Below are 27,443 nucleotides of genomic sequence, written 5' to 3'. Positions count from 1 at the left end.
CCTTCAGCTGAGTCAATCAGCACATAGAACAAAGCACAGCCGTGGGGACAGGCTGTATTCACTGTCTGGGCCCAGTCGGGACATGAGAATTTACAAAGACAAAGGACCCTCAGCACTAGTCTCTGAAGAGAGACCTCCTCTGGGAAGAGACAATGGTCTGTACCCACAAAGAAAGAGGAGAGGGGACAAGAGCTCCCTTTCACCCAGGAGGCAGCTGACAGTGTTTGTCTCAGGAACAGGAGATCACAGCCAGGCCTGGAGTAAAACCCTGGAAGGACTGTGGGGTGAGCGTTGCTCTACCAGACAGAAAAGTATCTCGTTCAATGAGTCTAAGCTCTAGTCAGCGTGGTATGATTTTATTGGCCATGGAACCATTTCTTTCCAACCTGTCTCCTTGCTACCCCTCAAATCGCTACACTCCGTGAAATCACTTGTCCTTGGTGTGACTATGAAGGAATCTAGGGCTGTGCGTTTATTGGGGCAGAGATGGGAGGTGGAGCTGGTCACCTTGGGACCTTGTTCCTTTGGGAGCAGAAGATCTGTGACTGCTGTGAACGCCCAGAGAGACAGGGACTGGATGCAGCAAAGGGACTCTTGGAGGGCCGAAAGGGGAAGTGTCCCTATTGCCAACCTGGAGAGAGATCACCCCCCCACACCACAAGGCCTACAGTGTCGCCGAGGGAGTCGGGGAGCTGACCCCCAGTGGGCACAGACAAGGCTTCCTCATGCTAGGGGCCCATGGCACCGCACTAGGGCATTAGAGCCAGCACAACTGCAAAGGGAGAGAGCCCCTGTCATATACAGACAGTTAAGGGTTAATACCTCTTTTACCTGTAAAGGGTTAAGAAGTTCACCTAGCCTAGCTGACACCTGACCAGAGGAACCAATGGGGGGACAAGATTGTTCAAGAGGAAGGAGGGAAGTTTTCCTTTGTCTCAGAGTCCGTTAAACTTCTGTGCCGGAGTGAAAAAGATCAAGGAATCACCCGGGGTAGTGAGTATTAGAGAAGAAATAAATAGGTTTATGTTTATTTTTTTGTGTGACTTGTCTTGTGCATTAGAGGGATAATCAAATTGGGATTTCTTTTGTGTAACTAAGGTTTTGCCCAGGGGAACATTCTCTGTGTTTTGAATCTATTGTCTGTGAGAGAAGCTTGTATGCTCTCTCCCAGAGGTTTTCTTTTCACCTTTCTTTCCTTAATTAAAAGTCTTCTTTTTAAGAACCTGATTGATTTTTTCCTTGTTTTAAGATCCAAGGGGTTTGGATTGGTGTTCACCAGGAAATTGGTGGAGAAGACTCTCAAGGTTATCCAGGGAAGGGTTACGGTACTTGGGAGGGAGAGATTTTGGAGGGGTGGCGGGGAAAAAGAGTTTCCCAAATGACTCATAAACAGCTGTTTTAAACTATTTGGTTGGTGGCAGCAACCAGATCTAAGCTGGTAATTAAGCTTAGGGGTTCTCATGCAGGCCCCCACATCTGTATCCTAAAGTTCAGAGTGCGGGTGAAACCTATGACAGACCCCTACTGACACACCCCTACCTGCAGCACAGGCCCCCTTTGGGGCCAGCACTGACAACAAGGGGAGAGCGTGACCGTCCCCTACTGAGCCCCCACACTGCTCCTTGCAGCACAGGCCCAAAGAGCAAAACAGGCTAATAGGGTCAGCAGAGACGGAGAGGAGACGGCTCTCTACTTGAACCCCCATACTGCTCCCTGAAGCACAGGCCCCAAGCACCATGCTGGGGTCAGTACTAGCTGTGACAGGACAATGCCCCGTAATGTGCTTCCCACCCTGCTCCCTGAAACAGGCAGAGTGGTAGATGAAGGTTACCTGAGCACACAACACCGGCATCTTCTCCGTGGTTACAGTTATTCGTTCCCCAAGGCCGAGCACTGCAATCAGAGAGGGCATTTTCTGTCCCTGCACAGTTGACGTCATCCAGCCAGATACGGTCAGATCCTTGCCCAAATCGAGCCCCTCCTGGGGCTGATTGCGCCATCCCACAGCCTAACTGCCTGCACACAACTCCGGCATCAGTTATGTCCCAGTCATCATCACATATGGTTCCCCACTGCTGGTTGTAAAGCACCTCGACTCTCCCAGCGCAGCGACTCAAACCATTCACCAGTCGGAGATGAGCCACTTCTGAGTCTGCAAACATCCAACGGAAGAAACGCTCAGAGAGTTTCCTGTGTATCTGATGTCTCATGTCGCTGGGGAACGTAGCGCCTCCCACCAATGGATCTGACTGGTCTCTACACACAGCAACTGCCTGTCAAGGGCTCCACACTACTGGCCATGCTAATCACTTGAGCAATGTTGAAGTTTGTTCACTCCTCTCCCAGACAGCTCTCACTCCCACTAGAACACTTAATTTAAAAGATCACCCCCGGCACTGCTGGCAGGAACCTCTTGGGGAGCAGATTTACACCCTCACTCCTGGCGCTGGTATTCATAGATACACAGGGTTACAGAGATATTGACTTGTGACATACCCAAAAGAAGACGACTCCCCGCAATGACATGCAGCCACTTCTGGGGTAGGACAGGGCAGCTGAGAAACAGGACAGGGAATATGTAGGCTGTGTAGGACAGGAAGTGAGGAAGAATTGCGTCTCCTGTGCCCAGCTCTTGGGGAAGTTACAACTTCAGGACTTATCTCCTGAAATGAAAATCCACCGGAACCCAGTGATTGGGACCTGGACTCTTGAGAAATTGGCCCTGGATTTTTAATTGGAGTGAGCGGCTGCAGGCTCCATTGACACCAGATCCAACCGGTGGAAGCTACAGTTACTCAGGTCCCCATTGTGCCGCAGAGAAGTCTGGCCCAGAGATAAATAGACTCCAACTGGCAGAGGGCACAGGTTTGCCTAGAGTTATACCGGGATCCCCTGGGTGAGATATATGCACAATAGCTCACTAGAGGTGCTATGTGAGATCCCTACTGAGAGACAGCAGCCCACTCGTCACCCTAACGGGGGCAAGATATTTGGATGGGACATAGTTGAAGAGAGCTATCAACTGTGGAATATGAGACTCCAGAAATGCTGAAGTGAAGCTTGTCACCTGCACCATGGCAATCCCTTCAGCTGAGCCAATCAGCACATAGAACAAAGCACAACACTGGAGACAGGCTGTATTCACTATCTGGGCCCAGTCGGGACATGAGAATTTACAAAGACAAAGGACCCTCAGAACAAGTCTCTGAAGAGAGACCTCCTCTGGGAAGAGACAATGGTCTGTACCTACAAAGAAAGAGGAGAGGGGACAAGAGCTCCCTTTCACCCAGGAGGCAGCTGACAGTGTTTGTCTCAGGAACAGGAGATCACAGCCAGGCCTGGAGTAAAACCCTGGAAGGACTGTGGGGTGAGCGTTGCTCTACCAGACAGAAAAGTATCTCGTTCAATGAGTCTAGGCTCTAGTCAGCGTGGTATGATTTTATTGGCCATGGAACTGTTGGTGTCACTAGGCATAAATCTAGGTAACTTGGGGGGAGTGGAAGACCACAAGTGTCAATGAGGCCCCTGCTCTGGGTCTAAGTGAGCCACAGTAACTCCATTTTGGAAACTTTAACCAACCTACATGCTAACAGCCTAAAAGCAGAATATGTGAGAGTCAGCTTTTCTAGCAAACAGCTGCAGTCCTGCTTAAACTAGCAAAAGTAGTGATAAGGGGGGGAGGAAAGGGGGAGAAGTCTTCATGTGCCTGAGCTGACAAGGCCAATAGATAAACATGCGGATGAGAACTTTTCTAACATGCTATAATGTAATGTTTAAAGTAACTGCTGTTGGGAAAGGAGGGGTGAGGGGGAAAACAAAACAAAAGGCTTACACAAACAGCTTAAGATATAAATACTGGGACCCCGCCTGCACGCGGGTGTGCAGGATTTGAGAATGCTTTTTCTCCCTGGCACCTTTTTGAGCTCAAATAAACTTGGTTTGCTTCTCCACCCTGGTGTGTTAATTAGTGCGACGCACACCGGGCAACGAACCCCCGCTGTTGCTCCTCCTCGGGCCCTTTGAGCCGGCAACAGAACCATTTCTTTACAACCCGTCCCATTGCTGCCCCTCGAATCGCTACACTGTGAAATCACTCATGTTACAGTAGTCTCGGATTCTTTGGTTAGTTTGGGACTGCGACGAGGTAATGCTCACCTGACTCTGAAGGGTGGGGGCAAAGCCAAGAGGGAAGAAAGAACATGATAAAAGAGAGAGATGTTTGTCATCCTCTTCTTCTCTCTTCCACCTACATCTATATACACCACCAGCAGCAAGTGACTGAAGATCCACTTGCCCTGTGCAGGGGTGGGGCCACTCACCAGCCACAGCCAGGCAAAATATCTGTTGTGGCAGATCCTATCCCAGGATAAATCTGGGGTCACCTCAGACAGCCACTGCCAGAGCCAAAATTTCAATCAGCCTTACTGGGCAAGGGTGAGCCCTTCAGATGCTGGATGGCTGGGGATTTCCACCGGTATCCAACAGCCAGGATGCCCTGCACTCTGCCACACAGCCCGCCTTGTTAACAATTCACTGGTGGGGAAATTAGGACACGTAGAGAGGAAGTAATGGGCTGAGACCATGGAGTGAGTCTGGCAGAGGCAGGATTTGAATTCAGGTCTCCAGTCCTACACTTGAATGACTAGATTAAATAACCTTAACTTGTCCCTTCCTCACCCCAATTTATGAGATAGCTGCACACTGCAGCATGCACCCCACACATACAGACAGACTCCACACCCTCTGCCTACGTTTGTATTTACCTGTCATGGGGAATCCTGTCATGGAAGCTGAAAGAAAGCAAAGAAATGAGGTAAGTCTCTGTCTCCATGGCTGGACACCTTGGGAATCTCCAAACATTGGCTCATGTAAGCAGTGGCCTGATTGAGCTCTCCCCTCACATCTCTTGATGCACTGAGAGAAAAGACTCAGCTGCATGTTGTATTTCAGTGACCTATCTACTGCCTCTCAGAGAGGTGGATTGACCCTCCTGCCTCTCCTGTCGGCATCGGTCGCATCTACACAGAAGTGCTGTAGCTGCAGAGCTGCCACTGTAATGTTTCCAGTGCAGAAGAGCCCTAAGGAGCCGGCAAAAGACAAGACCTGGTGAGCGACGTCAGAACCAGTGGCACTGCACCAGCCCTTCCAAACCAAGCCACCTCCTTTCACACTGCCTGCACCTCTGAAGGACCCCCACACCCTGCTCCCCTCAGGCCTGGTTCCCCCCCAACCTGGAGTTTGACAGCCCCACATGCTGTCTAACGGAGTGCTAAGCTGTAGTATACTGCTCAGCCACTACGTGGCGATGTATGTAAAATACTGTAATTCCTCACTTAACGTTGTCGTTATGGTCCTGAAAAATGCGATTTTAAGCAAAACAATGTTAAGAAAATCCAATTTCCCCATAAGAATTAATGTATCAGGTTCCAGGAAAAAAAAATTGCCAGACAAAAGGCATTATATACATTTTAAACAATTTTAAACAAGCAATTTAATACAGGTATTAAACAGGCTGGCAGCCCCCCATCAGCTCTCCTGCCCCCCCCCAGTGCCTCCCGCCTGCCGGTGGCCCCAAGGAATCAGTGTCTTCTCCCTACTCCCCCCGCCTCCTGCCAGTGGCAATCAGCTGTCTTGTGGTGCACAGCCTCCCCCCTTCCTCCCTCCCTCTCAGTGGTTTCCCCAGAAATTGAAATGGGGGGGGTGTTCGAATTTACAGGGGGGGTGTCAGAGCCGATGAGATATAAAAAAGAGATATGAATAAAGTAAAATGTTTTGTTACGATAATGCAAATTTAACATAAGGATAATACAAGTTATACCAAAACATATAACAGGTCTAGATTTCTAACAACATATAATTTAAAAAAAAAATTATTTAATCTAAATTGACTTTTGAAAAGTAAGCCATCATGGGATAAGGGGAAAGTCCTCTCATGGATCTGGTTAAAAGGTGGGAAACAAAGGGTAGGAATAAATTATCAGTTTTTCAGAATGGAGAGAAATAAATAGTGGTATCCCTGAGGGGTTGGTACTGGGACCATTACTGTTCAACATACTCATAAATGATCTAGAAAAATGGGTAAACAGTGAGGTGGCAAAATTTGCAGATGATATAAAACTATTCAAGATAGTTAAGGACGGAAGAATCCCATTCACTGTTACAGACTAGGGACTGAATGGCTAGGAAGCAGTTCTGTAGAAAAGTACCTAGGAGTTCCAGTGGACAAGAAGCTGGATATGAGTCAACCGTGTGCCCTTGTTGTCAAGAAAGCTAACAGCATTTTGGGCTGTATAATTAGGGGCATTGCCAGCAGATCGAGGGACGTGGTCATTCCCCTCCATTCGACATTGGTGAGGCCTCATCTGGAGTACTGTTTCCAGTTTTCGGCCCCACACTACAAGAAGGATGTGGAAAAATTGGAAGGAGTCCAGCGAAGGGCAACACAAATGATTAGGGGGCTGGAGCACATCACTTATGAGGAGAGGCTGAGGGAACTGGGATTGTTTAGTCTGCAGAAGAGAAGAATGAGGGGGGATTTGATAGCTGCTTTCAACTACCTGAAAGGGGGTTCCAAAGAGGATGGATCTAGACTGTTCTCAGTGGTACCAGATGACAAAACAAGGAGTATTGGTCTCAAGTTGCAGTGCAGGAGGTTTAGGTTGGATATTAGGAAAAACTTTTTCACCAGGAGGGTGGTGAAGCACTGGAATGGGTTACCTAGGGCGGTGGTGGAATCTCCTTCCTTAGAGGTTTTTAAGGTCAGGCTTGACAAAGCCCTGGCTGGGATGATTTCGCTGGGGATTTCTCCTGCTTTGAGCAGGGCGTTGGACTAGATGACCTCCTGAGAACCCTTCCAACCCTGACATTCTATGATTCTAAGTCCCAGGCAGACTGCAAAAAGTTACAAAGGGATCTCACAAAACTGGGTGACAGGGCAACAAAATGGCAGATGAAATTCAATGTTGATAAATGCAAAGTAATGCACATTGGAAAACAATCTCAACTATACATACTGTGATAGACCCAGGCCAGTGGGGTACAGGAATCTGGTAATAATTGGAGATATACCAATCTCCTAGAACTGGAAGGGACCTTGAAAGGTCATTGAGTCCAACCCGCTGCCTTCACTAGCAGGACCAATTTTTGCCCCAGATTCCTAAGTGGCCCCCTCAAGGACTGAACTCACAACCCTGGGTTTTACAGGAGTCTGGTAGAGGGCAAATATACTGGTCACTGGATGAGTAGTTTTCCGTTCCCTAAGTGACCAGAGCAGGGGCTGCACTAGAGTAATCAGGAATCTGCTAGAACCAGTTAAGGCAGCAGCCAGGCTGATTAGAACACCTGCAGCCAATCAAGGCAGGCTAATCAGGGCACCTGGGTTTAAAAAGGAGCTCACTCCAATCGGGCGGGGAGGAGCCAGAGGAGAGGAAGTGCGTGTGAGGAGCTGGGAGCAAGAGGCACAAGGAGCTGAGAGTGAGAGGGTGTGTTGCTGGAGAACTGAGGAGTACAAGCGATATCAGACACCAGTAGGAAGGTCCTGTGGTGAGGATAAAGAAGGTGTTTGGAGGAGGCCAAGGGAAGTAGCCCAGGGAGTTGTAGCTGTCATGCAGCCGGTACAGGAGGCACTATAGACAGCTGCAATCCACAGGGCCCTGGGCTGGGACCCGGAGTAGAGGGCGGGCCCGGGTTCCCCCCAAACCTCCCAATGCCTGATCAGACACAGGAGAAGTTGACCCAGACTGTGGGGAAGATCACTGAGGTGAGCAAATCTGCCAAATAAGCGCAGGACCCACCAAGATAGAGGAACTTTGTCACAATACAAAATGATGGAGTCTGAATTAGCTATTAAACACTCAAGAAAGATCTTGGAATCATGGTGGATAGTTTTCTGAAAACATCCACTCAACGTGCAGTGGCAGTCAAAAAAGCAAAGGGAATGTTGGGAATCATTAAGAAAGGGATAGATAATAAGACAGAAAATATCATATTGCCTGTATATAAATCCATGGTACGTGCACACCTTGAATACAGTGTGCAGATCTGGTCACCCCATCCCCAAGAAAATATAGTGGAATTGGAAAAGGTACAGAGATGGGCAACTAAAATTATTAGGGGTATGAAACAGGAGGAGAGATTAAAATGACTGAGAATTTTCAGCTTAGAACAGAGATGACTAAGGGGGGATATGATAGACGTCTATAAAATCTTGACTGCTGTAAAGAAAGTGAATAAGGAAATGTTATTTAATCCTTCGCATAACACAAGAACTAGTAGTCACCCAATGAAATTAATAGGCAGCAGGTTTTAAAAAAACAAGAGGAAGTACTTCTTCACACAACATACAGTCAACCCGTGGAACTTTTTGCCAGGGGATGCTGTAAAGACCAAAACTATAATAGGATTTTTAAAAGAACTAGATAAATTCCTGGAGAATAGGTCCATCAGTGGCTATTAGCCAGGATGGGGAGGGATATAACACCATGCTCTGAGTGTCCCTCTCCAAACCCCTAATCATTTTAGTTGCCCTTTTCTGAACCTTTTCTAATGCCAGTATATCTTTTTTAAGGTGAGGAGACCACATCTGTAAGCAGTATTCAAGATGTGGGCGTACCATGGATTTATATAAAGGCAATAATATATTCTAAGTCTTATTCTCTATCCCATTTTTAATTATTCCTAACATCCTGTTTGCTTTTTTGACCTCCTCTGCACACTGCGTGGCCATCTTCAGAGAACTATCCACGATGACGCCAAAATCGTTTTCCTGACACACTGTAGCTAAATTAGCCCCCATCATATTGTTTGTATAGTTGGGGTTATTTTTTCCAATGTGCATTACTTTACATTTATCCACATTCAATTTCATTTGCCATTTTGTTGCCCAATCATTTAGTTTTGTGAGATCTTTTTGAAGTTCTTCACAATCTGCTTTGGTCTTAACTATGTTGAGCAGTTTCGTGTCATCTGCAAACTTTGCCACTTCACTGTTTACCCCTTTCTCCAGATCATTTATGAATAAATTGAATAGGATTGGTCCTCGGACTGACCCTTTGGCACCACCACTAGCAGGGGCGGCTCTAGGATTTCCACTGCCCCAAGCAGGGCGGCACGCTGTGGGGGGGGGCACTCTGGCGGTCACCAGTCCCACGGCTCCGGTGGACCTCCCACAGACATGCCTGCGGAGGGTCCGCTGGGCCCACGCCTCCGGTGGACCTCCCGCAGGCATGCCTGCGGATGCTCCACCAAAGCCTCGGGACCAGCGGACCCTCCGCAGGCACATCTGCGGGAGGTCCACCGGAGCCGCGGGACCAGCGGACCCTCTGCAGGCATGCCTGCGGGAGGTCCACCGGCGCTGCCTGACGCCCTCCCGCGGGACGCCGCCCTAAGCGTGTGCTTGGCGCGCTGGGGTCTGGAGCCGGCCCTGACCACTAGTGACCCCTCTCCATTCTGAGAATTTACCATTAATTCCTATCTTTGGTTTCATGTCTTTTAACCAGTTCTCAGTCCATAAAAGGACCTTCCCTTTTATCCCATGACAACTTAATTTACATAACAGCCTTTGGTGAGGGACCTTGTCAAAGGCTTTCTGGAAATCCAAGTACACTGCATCCACTGGATCCCCCTTGTCCACATGTTTGTTGACCCCTTCAAAGAACTCTAATAGATTAGTAAGATACGATTTCCCTTTACAGAAATCATGTTTACTATTGCTCAACAGTTTATGTTTTTCTATGTGTCTGACAATTTTATTCCTAACTATTGTTTCAACTAATTTGCCTGGTACCGACATTAAACCTACCGGTCTGTAATTGCCGGGATCACCTCTAGAGCCCTTTTTAAATATTGATGTTACATTAGCTAACTTCCAGTCATTGGGTACAGAAGCTGATTTAAAGGACAGGTTACAAACCTTAGTTAATAGTTCTGCAACTTCACATTTGAGTTCTTTCAGAATTCTTGGGTGAATGCCATCTGGTCCCGGTGACTTGTTAATGTTGAGTTTATCAATTAATTCCAAAACCTCCTATAGTGACACTTCGATCTGTGACAGTTCCTCAGATTTGTCACCTACAAAAGCCGGCTCAGGTTTGGGAATCTCCCTAACATCCTCAGCTGTGAAGTCTGAAGCAAAGAATCCATTGCAGTTTCTCTGCAATGACTTTATCGTCTTGAAGTGCTCCTTTTATATCTCGATCATCAAGGGGCCCCACTGGTTGTTTAGCAGGCTTCCTGCTTCTGATTTACTTAAAAACCATTTTCTTATTACCTTTGAAGTTTTTGGCTAGCTGTTCTTCAAACTGCTCTTTGGCTTTTCTTATTACACTCTTGCACTTACTTTGGCAGTTTTTATGCTCCTTTCTATTTGCCTCACTAGGATTTGACTTCCAATTTTTAAAGGAAGTCTTTTTATCTCTCACTGCTTCTTTTACAGGGTTGTTAAGCCACGGTGGCTCCTTTTTAGTTCTTTTACTGTGTTTCTTAATTTGGGGTATACATTGAAGTTGGGCCTCTATTACGGTGTCTTTAAAAAGCGCCCATGCAGCTTGCAGGGATTTCACTTTAGTCACTGTACCTTTTAACTTTTGTTTAACTAACCCCCTCATTTTTGCATAGTTCCCCCTTATGAAATTAAATGCCACAGTGCCATCTCAACTGCTGTTGAGATGTTCTTCCCACCACAGGGATGTTGAACGCTATTGTATTATGGTCACTATTTCCAAGCGGTCCTGCTATAGTTACCTCTTGGACCAGCTCCTGAGCTCCATTCAGGATTAAATCTAGTGTTGCCTCTCCCCTTGTGGGTTCCCATACCAGCTGCTCCATGAAGCAGTCATTAAAAGTATCGAGACATTTTATCTCTGCATTTTGTCCTGAAGTGAAATGTCCCCAGTCAATATGGGGATAATTGAAATCCCCCACTATTAATAAGTTCTTAATTTTCATAGCCTCTCTAATTTCCCTTAGCATTTCATCATCACTATCACTGTCCTGGTCAGATGGTCGATAATAGATCCCTAATGTTATACCCCATGCCAGAAGCTGTGCAGTTATTATTTGTAAATCAATCTACATTTGTAAATTCAACTTACCCCAAGGATGCTGTGTTTGCTCCTCTGTCACCTGGAGAACTCCCTTGTGAAACTCCTCGTTAGCAGCCCCTGTTCGCAAAAAAAAAAAACCAAGCTCAAATGCTGAGTTCGCGGAGTATGTACATAAGCCATACTAAAGACTAACCCACAGTAACTGTCTCCAGTTTGTGAGGGACCCCATGGAGCCAGTCTCTAGGAAACAGATAAATGCATGGAGGTTAAGTCCATTAATGACTATTAGCCAGGATGGGTAAGGAATGGAGTCCCTAGCCTCTGTCAGAGGGTGGAGAAGGATGGCAGGAGAGAGATCACTTGATCATTACGGTTGTAAATTCAATCCTTGAGGGGGCCATTTGGGGATTGGCCCTGCTTTGAGCAGGGGGTTGGACTAGATGATCTCTTGAGGTCCCTTCCAACCCTAATATTCTAGGAGTCTATTACCTGTTAGATTCACTCCCTCTGGGACACTTGGCATTGGCCATTGTCAATAGACAGGATACTGGGCTGGATGGACCTTTGGTTTGACCCAGTATGTTCTGAGCTAAATGAACCCAAAGTTATGGAGACAGATATGAGCCAAAGAAGCCAGCAGAGTATCAGAAACCTGAAAAAAATCTCTGACTGGATGAGCTCAGGTGTTTGGTCACAAGCTGAGGTGGTTCAAAAGTTTTGGATTTCTTTTAAGCAGAATCTTTTTATTGTTTCTTTAAACAATCAAACAAAGCAAGCAGCAAATATTTGGCCACACATTTCTGAAACCTCAAACCATGTTCAGGTTTTGGCAGACTAATTTCAGCTTTTCAATTAAAAAAACCACAACAAATTTTGAAGGAAAGCAGACATTGTCCATCATTTTTTTCTGCTTTTTTAAAACCCCTAGTTTTCAAACCAAAAAAACTTTTGATGGAAAATATTTGTCCAACCCTTTTAATGAGCTTTGGTGCCTTTTAACACTAGCTGATGCTGAGAACCAGTGATACCTTGTCAAGAAGTTGTCTCAAAACTGGGTTTGTGCCGAGATGCGGCAGGTTTATTTTTCCCAGGGCCGCCTGTGGGGAGGGGAGCAAGTGGAGCAATTTGCCCCGGGCCCCACAGGGGCCCCCATGAGAATATAGTATTGCCATTTTTTTTATAGAAGGGGCCCCCGAAATTGCTTTGCCCCAGGCCCCCTGAATCCTCTGGGTGGCCCTCCCTGCGCCAATCGAACTATAAATCGGTATTTCAATGAAGATCAGAAATGCCAATATATAGAGCTTTCCGGTTGGTGAAGTGCTGGAAAAAACAGCTGTTACTGTATTTTGGATTACAAATATTTGCACTGTAAAAATGGTAAAAGAAATAGTATTTTGCAATTCACCTCATACAAGTACTGCAGTGCAATCTCTTTATTGTGAAAGTGCAATTTACAAATATAGAATTTTTTTTCTTACATAATTGCACTCAAAAAAAAAAAACAACCAATGGAAAACTTAGAGCCTACACATCCTCTCAGTCTTACTTCTTGTTCAGCCAATCGCTCAGACAAACAAGGTTGTTATATTTACGGGAGATAATGCTGCCTGCTTCTTATTTGCAGTGTCACCCGAAAGTGAGAAGAGGCGTTTGCATGGCACTTTTGTAGGTGGCATTGCAAGGTATTTACGTGCCATATATGCTAAACATTCCCATGCTCCTTCATGCTTTGGCCACCATTCCACACGACATACTAACATATTCATGATGCTCGTTAAAAAAGTAAGGTGTTAATGTAATTTGTGACTGACATTCTTAGGGGAGAATTGTGCATCTCCTGCTATGTATTTTACCTGCATTCTGCCATATCTTTCATGTTACAGTAGTCTCGGATGATGACTCAGCAAATGTTGCTCATTTTAAGAACACCTTCACTGCAGATTTGACAAAACGCAAAGAAGGTACCTGTGACGCTCTGTACCTTGGGGGAGCACCCCCATGTTCATCCTTATAAAAGGACTGTGTGGTATCCAATGCAAAGTTTGTCATGTTGGGTATCTTCGGAAGGCTCATGATGCACCGAGGATTGTTCTTATAGTGATGTTATAGTAATTGTTGTTGCAGTCATGTTATAGATTATAATTTCATGTATATAGTTATGAGGCTGAAAATGTATCCTCATGGCTTAAAATAAGCCCAGACAAAAACTCTCTAAGAGCAGAGGGGCAGTTCACACCTCATCAAGGCATGCATGGGACAAACCCAGCCCAGCCTCACAGGAACAAAGGATGCTGGCCTAGGCAGCAACAAAAGGATGTGTCACCCTCCTTCCTTTGGTTAGTTTGGGACTCCAATGAGGTAATGCTCACCTGACTCTGAGGAGGGCGGGGGGGCAAAGCCAAGAGGGAAGAAAGAACATGATAAAAGAGAGAGATATTTGCCAGGCTCTTCTTCTCTCTTTTACATACATCTACATACACCACCACCAGCAAGCGACTGAAGCTCTGATCAAAGGGGAGAGCCTGGCTGAAGAGCAACCAGCCGGCCTGTGGTGAGAAGCATCTAAGTTTATAAGGGCATTGAAAGTGTCCAGATCAGCTTAGAATGGGTTTTTATTTTATTTCATTAGACCAAATCTGACTTGTTTTGCTTTGACTTATAATAACTTAAAATCTATCTTTATAGTTAATAAATTGATTTGTTTATTCTACCTGAAGAAGTGCATTTGGTTTGAAGTGTGTCAGATTCCCCGTGGGATAAGAAGCCTGGTACATATCAATTTCTTTGTTAAATTGACACACTCATATAAGGTCCCAGTGTCTAGTGGGCATAACTGGACACTGCAACATGGAGGTTCCAAGGGTTGTGTCTGGGACTGGAGATATTGGCTAGTGTCATTTGGTTGCACAAACCAAGGAGCAGCTTACATGCCAGAGGCTGTACAGTTATTATTTGTAAATCATTCTACATTTGTAAGTTCAACTTTCCAGATAAAGAGCTGGCACAACAGTACTTGTATGAGGTGAATTGAAAATACTATTTCTTTTCTCTCTTTTTTACAGTGCAAATACTTGTAATAAAAAATAAATATAAAGTGAGCACTGTACACTTTGTATTCTGAATTGTATTTGAAATCAATGTATTTGAAAATGTAGAAAACATCCCAAAAATTGAAATAAATTGTATTCTATTATTGTGTAAAGGGACGATTGCTTGTGCAATTAATCTTGAACAATTTTTATCTCACAATTAATCACAATTTCTTTTAATAACTTGACAGCCCTACTCCCCACCACTACCATGCAGCCACCTGTGGGGTGGAACAGAGTAGACGAGAGACGGAGCACAGAAACTCATGGGCTCTGTAATAGAAAAATTAATAATAATTGGAGATATACCAATCTCCTAGAACTGAAAGGGACCTTGAAAGATCATTGAGTCCAGCACCCTGCCTTCACTAACAGGACCAATTTTTGCCCCAGATTCCTAAGTGGCCCCCTCAAGGATTGAATTCATAACCCTGGGGTTAACAGGCCAATGCTCAAACCACTGAGCTATCCCTCCCCCCAAAGGGGAAGGGAGTGTAGAAGAGGAAGTGAGGAAGAACCTGTCTCTAGTCACAGTAGTTGGGCATATTACAGGTTCAGGGGTAATTAGCTGAGATGAAGATCACCCGGAGTGACGAGGAAAAGAACCCCACACTTCATAAAGGGATCCCTGAGTGGCTGCGGGATCCATTCAACACCAAATCCCACAAATGGGATCTCTGGTTACCCAGCACCCCATTGTGCTGTAGCGGGGCAGAGGGATCAGAGCGATCAGCGATAGGGAGGGTCTCTCACGTACTGCTCCCTGCAGCACAGATCCTAAGTACTGTGCTGAGGCACTGCGGCCAGCACTGACTGCGAGGGGAAATCACCCCCAAAAGAGCCCCCATCCTGCTCCCAACAGCACAGGCCTGTAGAACTGCATGGGGGAAATGGGGTCAGAACTGACACCATGAGAAGAGCGACACTTACTGTGACCCCGAACCAGCTCCGTGCAGTACAGACCCTTAGCACCATACTGGGGTGCTCCCCAGGTCCCACTCTGCCACAGAGGAGTCTGCCCACAGATAACTAGATGCCAACTGGTAGAGGGAACAGGGATGCCCAGAGTTATATGTCAATCCCCTGGGTGAGATATAAGCACAATAGTTCACCAAACATGGCATGTGAGGTCTCTACCAACAGACAGCAGCCCACTTGTCACCCTAATGGGGGAAGATATTTGGATGGGACATAGTTGAAGAGAGATATAAAATGTAGAATATGAGGCTCCAGAAGTGCTGAAGTGAAGCTTGTCACCTGCGCCATGGCAATCCCTTCAGCTGAGTCAATCAGCACATAGAACAAAGCACAGCCGTGGAGACAGGCTGTATTCACTGTCTGGGCCCAGTCGGGACATGAGAATTTACAAAGACAAAGGACCCTCAGCACTAGTCTCTGAAGAGAGACCTCCTCTGGGAAGAGACAATGGTCTGTACCTACAAAGAAAGAGGAGAAGGGGACAAGCTTTCCCTTTCACCCAGGACGCGGCTGACAGCGTTTGTCTCAGGAACAGGAGATCACAGCCAAGCCTGGAGTAAAACCCTGGAAGGACTGTGGGGTGAGCGTTGCTCTACCAGACAGAAAAGTATCTCGTTCAATGAGTCTAAGCTCTAGTCAGCGTGGTATGATTTTATTGGCCATGGAACCATTTCTTTCCAACCTGTCTCCTTGCTACCCCTCAAATCGCTACACTCCGTGAAATCACTTGTCCTTGGTGTGACTATGAAGGAATCTAGGGCTGTGCGTTTATTGGGGCAGAGATGGGAGGTGGAGCTGGTCACCTTGGGACCTTGTTCCTTTGGGAGCAGAAGATCTGTGACTGCTGTGAACGCCCAGAGAGACAGGGACTGGATGCTGCAAAGGGACTCTTGGAGGGCCGAAAGGGGAAGTGTCCCTATTGCCAACCTGGAGAGAGATCACCCCCCACCCCACAAGGCCTACAGTGTCGCCGAGGGAGTCGGGGAGCTGACCCCCAGTGGGCACAGACAAGGCTTCCTCATGCTAGGGGCCCATGGCACCGCACTAGGGCATTAGGGCCAGCACAACTGCAAAGGGAGAGAGCCCCTGTCATATACAGACAGTTAAGGGTTAATACCTCTTTGACCTGTAAAGGGTTAAGAAGTTCACCTAGCCTAGCTGACACCTGACCAGAGGAACCAATGGGGGGACAAGATTGTTCAAGAGGAAGGAGGGAAGTTTTCCTTTGTCTCAGAGTCCGTTAAACGTCTGTGCCGGAGTGAAAAAGATCAAGGAATCACCCGGGGTAGTGAGTATTAGAGAAGAAATAAATAGGTTTATGTTTATTTTTTTGTGTGACTTGTCTTGTGCATTAGAGGGATAATCAAATTGGGATTTCTTTTGTGTAACTAAGGTTTTGCCCAAGGGAACATTCTCTGTGTTTTCAATCTGTTGTCTGTGAGAGAAGCTTGTATGCTCTCTCCCAGAGGTTTTCTTTTCACCTTTCTTTCCTTAATTAAAAGTCTTCTTTTTAAGAACCTGAGTGATTTTTTCCTTGTTTTAAGATCCAAGGGGTTTGGATTGGTGTTCACCAGGAAATTGGTGGAGAAGACTCTCAAGGTTACCCAGGGAAGGGTTACGGTACTTGGGAGGGAGAGATTTTGGAGGGGTGGCGGGGAAAAAGAGTTTCCCAAATGACTCATAAACAGCTGTTTTAAACTATTTGGTTGGTGGCAGCAACCAGATCTAAGCTGGTAATTAAGCTTAGGGGTTCTCATGCAGGCCCCCACATCTGTATCCTAAAGTTCAGAGTGCGGGTGAAACCTATGACAGACCCCTACTGACACACCCCTACCTGCAGCACAGGCCCCCTTTGGGGCCAGCACTGACAACAAGGGGAGAGCGTGACCGTCCCCTACTGCGCCCCCACACTGCTCCTTGCAGCACAGGCCCAAAGAGCAAAACAGGCTAATAGGGTCAGCAGAGACGGAGAGGAGACGGCTCTCTACTTGAACCCCCATATTGCTCCCTGAAGCACAGGCCACAAGCACCATGCTGGGGTCAGTACTAGCTGTGACAGGACAATGCCCCGTAATGAGCTTCCCACCCTGCTCCCTGAAACAGGCAGAGTGGTAGATGAAGGTTACCTGAGCACACAACACCGGCATCTTCTCCGTGGTTACAGTCATTGGTTCCCCAAGGCCGAGCACTGCAATCAGAGAGGGCATTTTCTGTCCCTGCACAGTTGACGTCATCCAGCCAGATACGGTCAGATCCTTGCCCAAATCGAGCCCCTCCTGGGGCTGATTGCGCCGTCCCACAGCCTAACTGCCTGCACACAACTCCGGCATCAGTTATGTCCCAGTCATCATCACATATGGTTCCCCACTGCTGGTTGTAAAGCACCTCGACTCTCCCAGCGCAGCGACTCAAACCATTCACCAGTCGGAGATGAGCCACTTCTGAGTCTGCAAACATCCAAGGGAAGAAACGCTCAGAGAGTTTCCTGTGCATCTGATGTCTCATGTCGCTGGGGAACGTAGCGCCTCCCATCAATGGATCTGACTGGTCTCTACACACAGCAACTGCCTGTCAAGGGCTCCACACTACTGGCCATGCTAATCACTTGAGCAATGTTGAAGTTTGTTCACTCCTCTCCCAGACAGCTCTCACTCCCACTAGAACACTTAATTTAAAAGATCACCCCCGGCACTGCTGGCAGGAACCTCCTGGGGAGCAGATTTACACCCTCACTCCTGGCGCTGGTATTCATAGCTACACAGGGTAACAGAGATATTGACTTGTGACATACCCAAAAGAAGACGACTCCCCGCAATGACATGCAGCCACTTCTGGGGTAGGACAGGGCAGCTGAGAAACAGGACAGGGAATATGTAGGCTGTGTAGGACAGGAAGTGAGGAAGAATTGCGTCTCCTGTGCCCAGCTCTTGGGGAAGTTACAACTTCAGGACTTATCTCCTGAAATGCAAATCCGTCGGAACCCAGTGATTGGGACCTGGACTCTTGAGAAATTGGCCCTGGATTTTTAATTGGAGTGAGCGGCTGCAGGCTCCGTTGACACCAAATCCAACCGGTGGGAGCTACAGTTACCCAGGTCCCCATTGTGCCGCAGAGAAGTCTGGCCCAGAGATAAATAGACTCCAACTGGCAGAGGGCACAGGTTTGCCTAGAGTTATACCGGGATCCCCTGGGTGAGATATATGCACAATAGCTCACTAGAGATGCTATGTGAGATCCCTACTGAGCGACAGCAGCCCACTCGTCACCCTAACGGGGGCAAGATGTTTGGATGGGACATAGTTGAAGAGAGCTATCAACTGTGGAATATGAGACTCCAGAAATGCTGAAGTGAAGCTTGTCACCTGCACCATGGCAATCCCTTCAGCTGAGCCAATCAGCACATAGAACAAAGCACAACACTGGAGACAGGCTGTATTCACTATCTGGGCCCAGTCGGGACATGAGAATTTACAAAGACAAAGGACCCTCAGCACGAGCCTGTGAAGAGAGACCTCCTCTGGGAAGAGACAATGGTCTGTACCTACAAAGAAAGAGGAGAGGGGACAAGAGCTCCCTTTCACCCAGGAGGCAGCTGACAGTGTTTGTCTCAGGAACAGGAGATCACAGCCAGGCCTGGAGTAAAACCCTGGAAGGACTGTGGGGTGAGCGTTGCTCTACCAGACAGAAAAGTATCTCGTTCAATGAGTCTAGGCTCTAGTCAGCGTGGTATGATTTTATTGGCCATGGAACTGTTGGTGTCACTAGGCATAAATCTAGGTAACTTGGGGGGAGTGGAAGACCACAAGTGTCAATGAGGCCCCTGCTCTGGGTCTAAGTGAGCCACAGTAACTCCATTTTGGAAACTTTAACCAACCTACATGCTAACAGCCTAAAAGCAGAATATGTGAGAGTCAGCTTTTCTAGCAAACAGCTGCAGTCCTGCTTAAACTAGCAAAAGTAGTGATAAGGGGGGGAGGAAAGGGGGAGAAGTCTTCATGTGCCTGAGCTGACAAGGCCAATAGATAAACATGCGGATGAGAACTTTTCTAACATGCTATAATGTAATGTTTAAAGTAACTGCTGTTGGGAAAGGAGGGGTGAGGGGGAAAACAAAACAAAAGGCTTACACAAACAGCTTAAGATATAAATACTGGGACCCCGCCTGCACGCGGGTGTGCAGGATTTGAGAATGCTTTTTCTCCCTGGCACCTTTTTGAGCTCAAATAAACTTGGTTTGCTTCTCCACCCTAGTGTGTTAATTAGTGCGACGCACACCGGGCAACGAACCCCCGCTGTTGCTCCTCCTCGGGCCCTTTGAGGAGGAGCAACAGAACCATTTCTTTACAACCCGTCCAATTGCTGCCCCTCGAATCGCTACACTGTGAAATCATTTGTCCTTGGTGTGACTATGAAGGAATCTAGGGCTGTGTGTTGATTGGGGCAAAGATGGGAGATGGAACGGGTCACCTTGAGACCCTGTTCCTTTGGGAGCAGAAGATCTGTGACTGCTGGGAATGCCCAGAGAGACAGGGACTGGATGCTACAAAGGGACTCTCGGTGGGCCGAAGGGTGAAGTGTCCCTATTGCCAATCTGGAGAGAGGTCACCCCCCACCCCACAAGGCCTAGAGGGCACATCTTGTGTGGCCTGTGGCCAAGGGAGTCGGGGAGCTGACCCCCAGCGGGCACAGACAAGGCTTCCTCATTGGAGGGGCCCATGGCACCGCACTAGGGCATTAGGGCCAGCACAACTGCAAAGGCAGAGAGCCCCCTACTGACTCACCCCTACCTGCACCACGGGCCCCCTTTGGGGACAGCACTGACATCAAGAGGAAAGTGTGAGCATCCTCTACTGAGCCCCGACACCTCTCCCTTCGGCACAGGGCAATTAGGGTCGGCACCGACTGAGAGGAGAGGGCTCTCTACTGGACCCGCCAAATTGCTCCCTGAAGCACAGGCCCCAAGCACCATGCTGGGGTCAGTACTGGCTGTGACAGGACAATGCCCAGTAATGTGCTTCCCACCCTGCTCCCTGAAACAGTCAGAGTGGTAGATGAAGGTTACCTGAGCACACAACACCGGCATCTTCTCCGTGGTTACAGTTATGGTCTCCCCAAGGCCGAGCCCCGCAACCAGAGAGGGCAGCTTCTGTCCCTGCGCAGTTGACGTTATCCAGCCAGATAAGGTCAGATCCTCGCCCAAATCGAGCCTCTCGTGGGGCTGATAGCGCCGTCCCACAGCCCAACTGCCTGCACACGACTCCAGCATCAGTTATGTCCCAGTCGTCATCACACACGGTTCCCCACTTCTGGTTATGAAACACCTCGACTCTCCCAGCACAGCGACTCGAACCATTCACCAGTCGGAGATGAGCCACTTCTGAAATGCCGGAGTCTGCAAACACCCAAGGGAATAAACACTCAGGGATGGTGCTTGTTCCATATAGTTTGCTCTGGCTGCCATTCAGTCCCAGTGTGGCAGACTGGCTGGCTCAGCGGGGCTGGGAATGGGACACTGCGGGGTTCCTCTCTGGAGGTCACCAGTTCTGATCCAGCCCCAGGCATGGGGGAATGGCTGACTCGTGGGATGGAGAATGGGACACAGGGTTTTTCTCTCCAGGGGATGCTGGCTCCGGTACAGTCTGTGCGAGGGGGATGACCTGATGCAGTACATTGGGGGGAAGGAGACGTGGGGCTTCTCCCCCAGATGGCACCAGTTCCCGTTTCGTCCCAGCTCAGCCCAGTGGCTGGTGTGGGGGGAACAGGCACTTGGGCTTTCATGTCTGGGGCCCTGGGTCCAAGCTGGTAGTGAGTGGAAGTTGCAGCCATTGCAGCTCTCTGATGCCCAAAATGTGAAATGAGCTGCTGGGGTTAATCCCCATCCATGACAGGACAGGTGTGTGCAGGCCAGGCCAGCCCTCAGTCTGAGCGGCTCCCAGCCGAGGGGCAAATGGGAAAAACTGGTCAGGAGACTGAACTGCCCTTTGCCCCTGCCTGGGCTCCCTCCCCGTTTGCACCCCGATGATCATGCCTGGCCAGAGCCAACAGCAGCAGCCTCACGGGGCTGAAGTTCTGCTCCCCAAAGACTCCCCTGGGGCTGACTCTGCTCCTCTATATTCCACAGCGTCCAGACAGACAGGGCCACTCATATGCTGAACTGAGCACCCTCCTGTGGTGATGTCACCATGGCAGCCCATCTCCTGGTACCCCACCCCCACCTCTCACAGGTCCAGGTAGCATCACGGCCCCCAGTGTCAGTACACAGCACCTCCATTTGCCCTGTGCAGGGGTGGGGCCACTCACCAGCCACAGCCAGAGCTGAGATGATACAAGTCTAACAATAACTAAAGACAAAATATCTGTTGGGGCAGATCCTATCCCAGGGTAAACCTGGGGTCACCTCAGACTGACACAGCTCAAACAGCCGCTGCCAGAGCCAAAATTTCAATCAGTCATACTGGGCAAGGGTCAGCCCTTCGGATGCTGGATGGCTGGGGATTTCCACCGGTATCCAACAGCCAGAATACCCTGCACTCTGCCACACAGCCCACCTTGTTAACAATTCACTGGTGGGGAAACTAGGACACGTAGTGAGGAAGTGATGGGCTGAGACCAAGGGTGAGTCTGGTGGAGGCAGGATTTGAACCCAGGTCTCCAGTCCTACACTTGAATGACTAGATTAAATAACCTTAACTTGTCCCTTCCTCACCCCAATTTATGAGAGAGCTGCACCCTGCAGCATGCACCCCACACATACAGACAGACTCCACACCTTCTGCCTATGTTTGTATTTACCTGTCATGGGGAATCCTGTCATGGAAGCTGAAAGAAAGCAAAGAGATGAGGTAAGTGTCTGTCTCTATGGCTGGACACCTTGGGAATCTCCAAACATTGGCTGATGTAAGCCGTGGCCTGAGTGAGCTCTCCCCTCACATCTCTTGATGCACTGAGAGAAAAGACTCAGCTCCATGTTGTATTTCAGTGACCTATCTACTGCCTCTCAAGGAGGTGGACTGACCCTCCTGCCTCTCCTGTCAGCATCGGTCACATCTACACAGAAGTGCTACAGCTGCAGAGCTGCCACTGTGCCACTGTAATGTTTCCAGTGCAGAAGAGCCCTAAGTAGCCGGCAAAACACAAGTCCTGATGGGCGACGTCAGTGACACTGCACCAGCCCTTCCAAACCGAGCCACCTACTTTCACACTGCCTGCACCTCTGAAGGACCCCCACACCCTGCTCCCCTCAGGCCTGGCTCCCCCCCAACCTGGAGTTTGACAGCCCCACATGCTGTCTAATGGAGTGCTAAACTGTTTTATACTGCTCAGCTACTAGGTGGTGATGTGTGTAAAATACAGTAATTCCTCACTTAATGTTGTAGTTATGGTCCTGAAAAATGTGACTTTAAGCAAAACAATGTTAAGCGAATCCAATTTCCCCATAAGAATTAATGTAAATAGGGGGGATCAGGTTCCAGGGAAAAAAATTTTGCCAGACAAAAGGCATTATATACATTTTAAACAATTTTAAACAAGCAATTTAATACAGGTATTAAACAGGCTGGCAGCCCCCCATCAGCTCTCCTGTCCCCCCCCAGTGCCTCCCGCCTGACGGTGGCCCCGAGGGATCAGCGCCTTCCCTCTACTCCCCCCGCCTCCTGCCAGTGGCAATCAGCTGTCTTGTGGTGCACAGCCTCCCCCCTCCCTCCCTCTCAGTGGTTTCCCCAGAAATTGAAATTAGGGTGGGTGTTCGAATTTATGGGGGGGTGTCAGAACCAATGGGATATAAAAAAGAGATATGAATAAAGTAAATGTTTTGTTAGGCTAATGCAAATTTAACATAAGGATAATACAAGTTATACCAAAACATATAACAGGTCTAGATTTCTAACAACATATAATTTAAAAAAAAAATTATTTAATTTAAATTGACTTTTGAAAAGTAAGCCATCATGGGATAAGGGGAAAGTCCTCTCATGGATCAATATCTGGTTAAAAGGTGGGAAACAAAGGGTAAGAATAAATTATCAGTTTTTCAGAATAGAGAGAGATAAATAGTGGTATCCCTGAGGGGTTGATACTGGGACCAGTACTGTTCAACATATTCATAAATGATCTAGAAAAATAAGAAAACAGTGAGGTGGCAAAATTTGCAGATGATATAAAACTATTCAAGATAGTTAAGGACGGAAGAATCCAATTCACTGTTACAGACTAGGGACGGAATGGCTAGGAAGCAGTTCTGCAGAAAAGGACCTAGGGGTTCCAGTGGACAAGAAGCTGGATATGAGTCAACAGTGTGCCCTTGTTGTCAAGAAAGCTAACAGCATTTTGGGCTGTATAATTAGGGGCATTGCCAGCAGATCGAGGGATGTGGTCATTCCCCTCCATTCGACATTGGTGAGGCCTCACCTGGAGAACTGTGTCCACTTTTGTGCCCCACACTACAAGAAGGATGTGGAAAAATTGGAAAGAGTCCAGCGGAGGGCAACAAAAATGATTAGCGGGCTGGAGCACGTGACTTATGAGGAGAGGCTGAGGGAACTGGGATTGTTTAGTCTGCAGAAGAGAAGAATGAGGGGGGATTTGATAGCTGCTTTCAACTACCTGAAAGGGGGTTCCAAAGAGGATGGATCTAGACTGTTCTCAGTGGTACCAGATGACAAAACAAGGAGTAATGGTCTCAAGTTGCAGTGGGGGAGTGTATCTATTGGGTTTCCAGGAAATGGGGCGGGCAAAGCCCGCCCCATGCTAACGGAACCCCCCCCCCCCCCCCCAGCCTAAGGGGAGGTGCCACAGAGCCTCAGAAACCCACTAATTGCGGGGGACAACTAATAAAAGAACAGGGACAGGAGTGCGGTCAAAGGGTCATAAGAAGGGAGCCTGACGGGGACACCGAGCAGAGAACCCCGGACAGCGCCCACTGCTCCTCGAAGGCGTCAAGGGAGCCAGCGGACGCCGCCCAGAGGAACTCCGCCCGGAGACGTGAACGGACTAAGGATCGGAAACAAGCCCCACAGTCGCAGGAGTCTTCACTGGCCAACCGCCGCTCCCTGGTCACGTAGATGGCCATTTTTGCCAGGGCGAGGAGGAGGTTGACCAGGAGGTCCCGCGACTTCGTGGGGCCACGGATAGGGAGTGCATTGAGAAGGAGGTGGGGGGAAAAGTGCAGCCAGAAACGCAAGAGGAGATTGGTGAGGAGCCGGTATAGGGGCTGCAGCCTGGCGCACTCAACGTAAATGTGCGCCGGGGTCTCCCTCACGCCGCAGAAGGGGCAGGTGTCTGGGACAGGGGTAAACCGCGCCAAGTACACGCCCGTGCTCACGGCCCCGTGGAGGAGCCGCCAACTGATGTCCCCGACGGGCCTCGGGATCAGGGTGGAGTACAGGCTGGCCCACCGGGGCTCCTCACCCTCCAGAGGTGGCAGGAGGTCCCGCCACTTGGTGTCAGGGCGGGACACGAGGGTGAGGAAATGAAGGGTGTGGAGCACGAGCGCGTAGAGCTGCTTCCTTGGCGCGGTTTGGAAACGGGCCGGCTGCAGATCGTGCAGCCGGCTGGCGGTGAAGGGGCGGGGGGGGCGTTCGGGTCCACGGGGCAGGGGCCCTATGAAGAGGTCCGGAGGGCTCGGGGTAGGGGGTGGGCGGGGCGTGCCCTCACGCAGGACCCGGTCGAGGTAAGCCCGAGCAGCGGGCGGCAAAGCGGCCTTCACCTCCTGTAGTACGAGCCGGGGAGTACAAGGTCTGGAGAGCCCCATCCGCCGAGCGAGCGTCAGGGGATCCAGCCAGTCTCCCCGGTCGTAGTCCAGGAGGTCTCCGACCCTGGTAGCTTCCGCCAGGACCAACCTCTGGCGCACCGAGGGGGACTCCGCCACCTGCACACGGAGCTGGGGGTTGTGTAGCGGGGCTCCGCGAGGAGATCTGCCCCCTCGGTGGCCGCCACGGACCTGGTCGCAGAGAACAGCTTCCAGGTCCGGAGGAGGTCCTGGTAGAAGACCGGCAGCCCGGAGAGGTCTCGCGGAAGGCCCCTCGGGTCGAGATAAAGGAGCTGCCGGTCGTATCGGAGCCCTCGGAAGCAGCGCAGGAAGGCGTGCGCCAGGGCTCTCCACACCGGACTACCCGCACCATAAAGGAGCCTCTGCAGTGCCTGGAGGCGGAAGACGTGGACCTGAGTGCGCAGGCACTTCAGGCCCTGCCCTCCCTCCTCCAGGGGCAGGTGGAGTACCCCTTCAGGGACCCAGTGCAGTCCTGGCCAAAAGAACTCCAGAACCACCTTCCGGAGGTCAGTCAGGAACCCCGGGGCCGGGACCAGGGTGTTAAGCCGGTACCAGAGCATGGACAGGACCAGTTGATTGAGCACCAGTGCCCTCCCTCGGAGGGAAAGGCACCGGAGGAGTCCTGTCCATTTCCGGAGCCGCTCCGCCACCCTGCCCTGCAAACCTTGCCAGTTCTCCGGCGGAGAGGGATGCGTGGCAGAAAGGTAAACGCCGAGATAGAGCAGCGGACCCGCGCTCCACCGGATGGCCTGAAGCGAGGGTGGGAGGGAGCTCGCCTGCCACCCGTCCCCGACCACCAGGCCAGAGCTCTTGACCCAGTTGACCCGGGCGGAGGAGGCCGCCGAGTACACGGCTTGGCAGGCCTCCACCCGCGCCAAGTCGCCCGGGTCCTGGACCACGAGGAGCACATCGTCGGCATACGCCGACAGGACCAGCCGCAGCTCCGGCTCCCGAAGCACCAACCCCGTCAACCTCCTGCGGAGGAGACAGAGGAAGGGCTCGATCGCCAGGGCGTACAGCTGGCCCGAGAGGGGGCACCCCTGCCGCACTCCCCGCCCGAAGCTGACCGGCTCGGTCAGGGTCCAGTTGAGCCTGACCAGACACTCCGCGGAAGCGTACAGCACCTGGAGAAACCCCACAAACTGGGACCCGAAGCCTAACGCCTGCAGAGTGCCCAGGAGATTCCCGTGGTCCACCCTGTCGAACGCCTTCTCCTGATCCAGGGACAGGAGGGCGAACGACAGACCATCCCTGCACCCAAGCTCCAAGAGATCCCGGACCAGATACAGGTTGTCGAAGATGCTACGGCCCGGGACGGTGTAGGTCTGGTCTGGGTGGATCACGTCCTCCAGCACGGCCCCCAGCCGCAGCGAGATGGCCTTGGCTACGATCTTGTAGTCCGTGCTGAGGAGCGAGACGGGACGCCAATTCTGTAAGTCGCGGAGGTCCCCCTTCTTCGGCAGTAAGGCGAGCACGGCTCGCCTGCACGAGAGAGGGAGGACCCCGCTCCGCAAGGACTCAGCCCAGACGCTGACCAGGTCCGGGCCGAGGACGTCCCAGAACACGCGGTAGAACTCCACGGTCAGCCCGTCCATGCCCGGAGACTTGTTGGTGGGCATGCGGCGGAGGGCTTCCGAGAACTCGGCCAGAGAGAGAGGCAGCTCTAGCCGGTCCCGGTCGCCCGCGCTGACCATCGGGAGCCCGTCCCAGAGCACTCTGCAAGCGGCAGGATCGGTCGGATCTGGGGAGAAAAGGCGTGCGTAGAAGGTCCGGGCCCTCTCGCACATCTCCGCCGGATCGGTGAGGGGGGAGCCGTCCTCCGCCAGGAGGCAGGTGACGTGCTTCTTGGCCCCCCTCCGTTTCTCCAGGGCGTAGAAGAAGCGGGAGCCACGATCCATCTCCCGAAGGAGGCGGATGCGGGATCGAACAAAGGCGCCCCGGGCCCGATGGTCCTCGAGGACCCGGAGCTCCTCCCGCTTCTCCCGGCACGCTCCGCAAAGGGATGGATCCTCGGGGCTGGCGGCCAGACGCCTCTCCAGCTCCAAGATCTCCCGCTCCAACTGCCCTATCGCCGCATCCCTCCATCGGCTGGCGCCCCGGGTGTAGTCACGGCAGAAGAGCCGGGCGCGCACCTTCCCCACATCCCACCACCGCCGCGCCGAGGGAAAGGCACGCCGCTGCCCTCGCCAGGCCAGCCAGAACTCCCGGAAGGACGCCACGAAGCCCCCATCCTCCAGCAAGCTGTTGTTAAAGTGCCAATAGGCCGGCCCCGGCCTCTCCGCACAGAGAGAGGCCGTCACGGTGACGAGGTGGTGGTCTGAAAATGGGGCCGGCCGGACGCTGGAGGACTGGGCCCGTGAGAGATGGAACCGTGATAAATAGATGCGGTCCAACCGGGAGCGGCACGACCGATGGGCTTCCACCCGGACATAGGTGAACGTGGAGGCATCGTCCGGGTGGTGGTCACGCCAGACGTCCACCAGGGAGTGATGGGTGACAATCTCCCGGAGGACGTCCGCGGCGGCCGGGCTCTGCTCGGTCCCCGAGCGGTCCCGCTCCTCTAGGACG

The 27,443-nt window shown here is 50.3% G+C and overlaps 1 protein-coding gene across 1 annotated transcript in view; it reads right to left on the bottom strand.

The window, feature by feature from the left end:
• LOC123350274 (deleted in malignant brain tumors 1 protein-like) overlaps positions 1 to 27,443 on the bottom strand; it is a 156,901-nt gene that overhangs the window by 111,371 nt on the left and 18,087 nt on the right. Inside the window, 5 exon segments of the mRNA XM_044988767.1 lie at positions 1,832 to 2,152; positions 13,015 to 13,023; positions 17,236 to 17,556; positions 20,172 to 20,501; positions 21,902 to 21,928. Of these exon segments, the coding sequence (XP_044844702.1) occupies positions 1,832 to 2,152; positions 13,015 to 13,023; positions 17,236 to 17,556; positions 20,172 to 20,501; positions 21,902 to 21,928 (1,008 nt within the window).

Source organism: Mauremys mutica, chromosome 15, assembly GCF_020497125.1.
Source record: "Mauremys mutica isolate MM-2020 ecotype Southern chromosome 15, ASM2049712v1, whole genome shotgun sequence".
NCBI classification, from domain to species: domain Eukaryota; kingdom Metazoa; phylum Chordata; order Testudines; family Geoemydidae; genus Mauremys; species Mauremys mutica.
Note: the sequence above shows the minus strand (reverse complement) of the source record. Positions and strands in the feature narration are given on the sequence as shown.